The sequence below is a fragment of the Pleuronectes platessa genome, chromosome 16 (genome assembly GCF_947347685.1).
Source record: "Pleuronectes platessa chromosome 16, fPlePla1.1, whole genome shotgun sequence".
Classification (NCBI taxonomy): Eukaryota; Metazoa; Chordata; class Actinopteri; order Pleuronectiformes; family Pleuronectidae; genus Pleuronectes; species Pleuronectes platessa.
This window is the reverse complement of record NC_070641.1, coordinates 14,712,623-14,717,943: the sequence shown is the minus strand read 5'-3', so window position 1 is coordinate 14,717,943 and position 5,321 is coordinate 14,712,623. Positions and strand designations below refer to the sequence as shown.

The window sequence follows — 5,321 nt, the reverse complement described above, 5'->3', positions numbered from 1 at the left end:
CTGAAACTGAGAGAGGAACAGGAGGAGGAGCTTTGGTTAGATATTTTTGACACTTAGATACTGGTTTCATGTTGATGAATTTAAAAGTGGCAAACATATATATTCTACCCAATTAATTACATAATTAAATCCTTAATTCAATAATTGAATATGTTCATATAATGTTCTCTGCATGTAAGACAGAGTGAATGTTAAGATGAATATAAGAGTTGATAACAGGATCTAAATTGATATCACAGAAACGTTTTGTGTTGGATGTAATATAATGAAGTTGGTTAAACACTTTTCCTTGGATTTCACTGACCCCGGACCTCTTTGTTCATATGGAGCCACGAGAGAGGAGGCGTGCAGGTGCATTCTGGGAGGGAAGAAAGTGAGTCATGGAGAGACTTTCTAAAAGAGTTGTTTCAGTTGGAGTAACCGGAGATTGGAGATCAATATGGTTTCTGCAACTTAAAATGAAGCATCTATTGCAGGACACAAGCACATGTATATATTTTCATAGTGAATATGCAAAAGCTAGAATAGACTCATACTAATAAATGAAACATCAGTTTCCAGTCCAGTGAATTAAGTCTGAACCTCATGATTTACATGAAGCTATATAAAGACAGGAGGCCTTCAGGTGCATCCTTCAGTTGAGAGAGGGGAGTTGAGACGTGAGCCCCCCCCCCCACCCCATGTGCCTTTCTATCAATGATCCAGTGCTGCTCTCGTGTGGGAAATCAACATAACTACACTGTCCACTGTATATTTTCTTATCCCTTTACATCGGGTGGTGCAGATTAAACAGCACTATGTGGGGGCAGTCATCTCAAATCCAGATTTTTAATTTAGTTAGACAACGTTGTGTAATAGACGACAACCAACGCAGGGAAAATCGAAACCAATATGAATCAGGCGACGATTAACTTCAATATGAAACAATGCACATTTCATTCTCGTTCATTTGAAATGTACGCACGATGCACAGTCTTTCAATGCATCTGGGTTTGTATCGTCATCCTGATAGACAAGACAGAACAAACACGTCTTGTTGAGTTATTCTGACACATTGTGCTGTTAACTACTCACTCAATGCAATACACCACAAAGCAGGAACATCAACCACTAGAGGTCAGAAAAAGTATATTTTGCATGTGTTGCTCATTAAATGCTTTTTTCAAAAATGTATTTAATTATATTTTCTATTATTCTATTTTTGAAAAAATTCACGGATAAATTAATTTGACACGGTTCTATTTATTCCATTTGTATGTGTCCTCTTTCAACTTATTTTTAAATATCCAGAGAGATTATCGTTTCATTTGTTTTACCTCTTTTAATTTCTTTACCTCTTTTACTCAACTTGGATGGATGGATGGATGGATGGATGGATGGATGGATAGATGTATAGATGGATAGATAGATAGATAGATAGATAGATAGATAGATAGATAGATAGATAGATAGATAGATAGATAGATAGAGATCTGACCATGCGTGTGCATGTCAGAGAAATATGGCGCAATACGGAAATGAAGTGGGATTTGTTTTCAAAATAAAAAAATAAAAGACAATACCTTTTATTTTGAAGGCTTTGAGCGGAAGCACCTTTACTAACTAATAACTCTTGCTTTCCACTGGTGCAAAATGTCTCGCAGTCCTTATGAAACCAACGGACCCTGTTGACCAAATCATCTCCCTTTTGTTTAGGTTTTTTGGAATCAGCTGCTGTGCCCGTGCAGGATAACAATCGGCACGTAAACCGGGTTGAATAGCAAACCCAGGTTTTATTCTGACAGGGACACAGATGGGATATTTCCAAATCCCAGGATTTGATTCGCTCTAAGTGACGGACAGGACTCAAAGGTGCATTCAACCTGGCCAGTGGGGGTGAAGAAGGGGATACTGTTGTTGTCTACGAAGAAAAAGAAGAATAACCCGACAGATGTGCTGAGATGGAAACCACTGCCAACATCTGTTCGAGCTGAAGGTGGAGCGGTGGTTTTCGGGGGGCTCTCTGTGAGGTGTGAGGGAATAAGACGCTGCGCATCACTGCTTCTGCTGCAGGTTACTTGAATCTGAAATGACCTGAGTCGGGAATTTATAGCCTTTGCATTGTGTTTGTGTGTGTGTGTGTGTGTGTGTGTGTGTGTGTATAGGCTCTTGTCTTCTGCGACGCAGCGAGGAGGATGGTCTTTGCCCTACATGTGATTGTCATGTCTTCGGCATTTTTCAACCCCAGCTTCGCCTTCAGCTCTCACTTTGACACAGGTAAGGATGCAAGTGATGGATGACTGGAATCCATTTGCTGCAGACCTGCGTGCAGATTTCTACGTCTTCTTTTTCTTCTTTTTTTTGCATGATCAGACTGTTCTCTCCTCTGTGGTGCTCGATGCAAGGCCAATCACGGTGTCCTGCCGCTGCAGTATTGCACATGTCATCTATTTTGAGTCTCTAGCAGAAGCATCATCGCCATAACATCAACCACAGTCAGCTCAAACCTCAGATTAGCTCAGATGTGGATGGTTTACACTCACTCAGTCCTCTATGGTGACAAGAGGGTTAAACGTTGTCCCTGCAGGGAATCTGCTCGGTCCCACATGTGCACCTCTGCAGCTGTGTGTTTGTGTGTGTGTGTTTGTGTTCTACATGTATGACCAGCATGTGTGCATCATGGTGACCGATCACAACATGACAGAGGTGACCCACTGTTGTTTGAGGTCTGCGCTACTCTGTGCCCATTGGGAAGCTGGCGTTCAATCCTCCCCTGGGTGCTGGGGCTGATGCCTGGCAAAGGACAACCCAGGTGCTGCTGCAGTGCTACGGGACCACTGAGCAGGAAAGTCATGGCTGTGCAGTGAGGGCCCGGAAATGGAGCAGAATAAATAACTGTGTGCAAAGAGTAAACAGGATCGAGAGAGTCCCCGGACTGGGGTCAGTGTGCTCAGCATACAAATGACAGTGAGCCCAATGGCTCTCAAGTGTCAGGCTCTATCTCTCCTCACCAGACTCCGCACATTCTCGCTGATCCTTCTCCTCCCAATTATTCCACCCTCTTCTTTTATCTTGTGTCTCTCTTTCCTTCTCATTCTGTGTTTTTAGTGTGTGCTGCTTCTTAGTCACTGACAGTGCCTTCCTTTTGAAAGTCAAATTAGTTATTTGCCATGTGTTAAGATGTCCTTGTGCATTGCAACATTATGCAATATGAAATAAGAGATATCTGTGGCCATTTATGTAAAGCAATGTACAACGACACTATTATTCTCTCGTTTAAGATGTTCTGTAAAACAAACATAGGGTGTTGGTGTTTAGATATTTATTCTGAGAGCAGTTCTCACCGTTGACTGTGTAGTGGATGCTTTTCCGGCCATCTCTGGTCCTGTGCATTGAAATATGACACAAACCTATGAGAGGACTGTTAATTTGAGGCATGATAATTGTTTCCCAGTTGGAATGTGGGTCAAAATGCCTCCTCACTGTGGCTCTTCTGGGGCATCTTCTTATTGAATTGTTTGGGCAGGGATAGGTTTGGAACATTTCCTCTCAGGAATGTTCAGTGAAACGTTCATATTTTCTTTCTTACGGACTCCGAATCTCAGGGACATTTCAGGATGGACTCTGACAGCACGTGTCACTACATGAAGCCGGAGTAGACAATGCAAATCGCCAAACCGCTGTCATATTTATCTTGATTTTCCATAAGAATAGCAGCTCACCAGTGATCCTGTACCTTTCCCCCTAATTGGACAGAGAATCAATGTTGCCTAGGTGATGGAGGGGGGCATGTGGAAAGGAACCAATCATTCTCATGGCCAGTGCTATGTCCAGAGAACTGCTAGAGTCCCATCAAGAGGGTGAACAGCACTCAGTCAGCTATAGCTGCTGAACAGGCTGTCCTCATATTTTGCAACCAAAGGCAGGGTTAAAAATAAAAAGCACCACCGATGTTCCACAATTCCCCCGTTTTGGATTGAGCAAGCTCTTTAATTAAACATGAAGTGCTGTCCTGTGCTTTGCTGAATTGACTATGGCCCAAATCTCACAGTGAACTGTAACGTCAACTCAAGTCATCGTGCACAGCCGCACCGCCTCCCTTAGCCTCCGGGTATGCAGGAACATAGTGTGCTCTACCTCTGCACACAGTCGCACATAAACAAACACATACCAAGGCAGAGGGAAACAACCATGGGGCCACTCCGTCATCAGATGGCATTATATAAGTTGGTGGTCGGGGACGGACACACCATAGCAGGACTCCTGACTACAAATCATCCTCGGGGGAAACCACAGCCCAGCGTCTGTGGCAACTACTGCAACCAGCACCTGGCATGCTTCTGCTTCAGCACCACGGAGAGCTCTCCCATCAGGCGAGCGGAAGAAGAAGAAGATAATGCATAAAATTCATACTCCACATGCAGGGAAGCTTGCATGTGTCCTCACGTGCACATGGACAGGACACTGCAGGCTTTAACCAAGGTGATAGTGATGCAGTAAGGGAAAGATGTGAAGAAAGTAGCATCTAGACTCGCTCCCAGGGCTCCTCCCAGTGCCTGGCTCATTTGATTATTTATCTCTCCCCGTGTAACACCAAGCTTTTTAGTTACATAAGTATGCCTCTGGGGGATCTAGGAAAAGAATGAAGTGGATTTGAGCAGTCAAGGGGAACCATCTACGTCTCCTTCATGTGCACGCTGTGTGATGATGGGGGGGGTGTGGGTTTATTGGTGTCACACTCGTTGAAGGCCTGTGTGTGCGCTCAGTTTGTTTTAGAGAAGGACTCGTGCAGTATTTAATTTGTCACCAAGCTCTCCATCCCCTCTGGTTGAATGACTTGTAAATGCCAGAGAGCCATTTAGCAACACCTGTAGTGGTCGTCAAAGGTACAGTGGAGATATATAGGAAGCACGGTTCAAGTGTAGCAGACGGATTCCAGGGATGTTTTATGGGACTTATAAAAAAGACAGAAGAGCAAAGATCATGTAAGCATTGTCTTATGTTCAGGAAGACAGCTCCGAGCAGACGTGGGGGTGGAAAATGAGTTGTGTGGATTCACTGCATCTGTATTAGTGGGAGTATGTGCTCAACAACATGGGAGGAATAATGACCGCATGGTAGCCTGCATAACTCACACTTACTTGTCTGCTCTGGTATTTTGCACTGAAGCACACACACACACGCACACTAGCCTTTTCTGCATCATAAGACTCGGGCTGAGATGTTGAACATCTCAAGTGCATATTTCTAGGTCTACAATCGGTTTGCACATGCATCTTATTTGTGTTGATAGAGTCCTAAACTCACACAGGGTTCAAACACTTCTTGCTGGAATGTGTGTA

At 43.8% G+C, this 5,321-nt stretch overlaps 1 protein-coding gene across 1 annotated transcript in view; it reads left to right on the top strand.

Moving 5' to 3' along the window:
• Positions 1-1,576: 1,576 nt before the first annotated feature.
• aatka (apoptosis-associated tyrosine kinase a) overlaps positions 1,577-5,321 on the top strand; it is a 32,280-nt gene continuing 28,535 nt past the window's right edge. The window contains exons 1-2 of the mRNA XM_053444402.1: positions 1,577-2,009; positions 2,145-2,256. Coding sequence (XP_053300377.1) covers positions 2,175-2,256 — 82 coding nt within the window. The 5' untranslated portion in view covers positions 1,577-2,009; positions 2,145-2,174. The remainder of the gene's footprint in view (positions 2,010-2,144; positions 2,257-5,321) is intronic.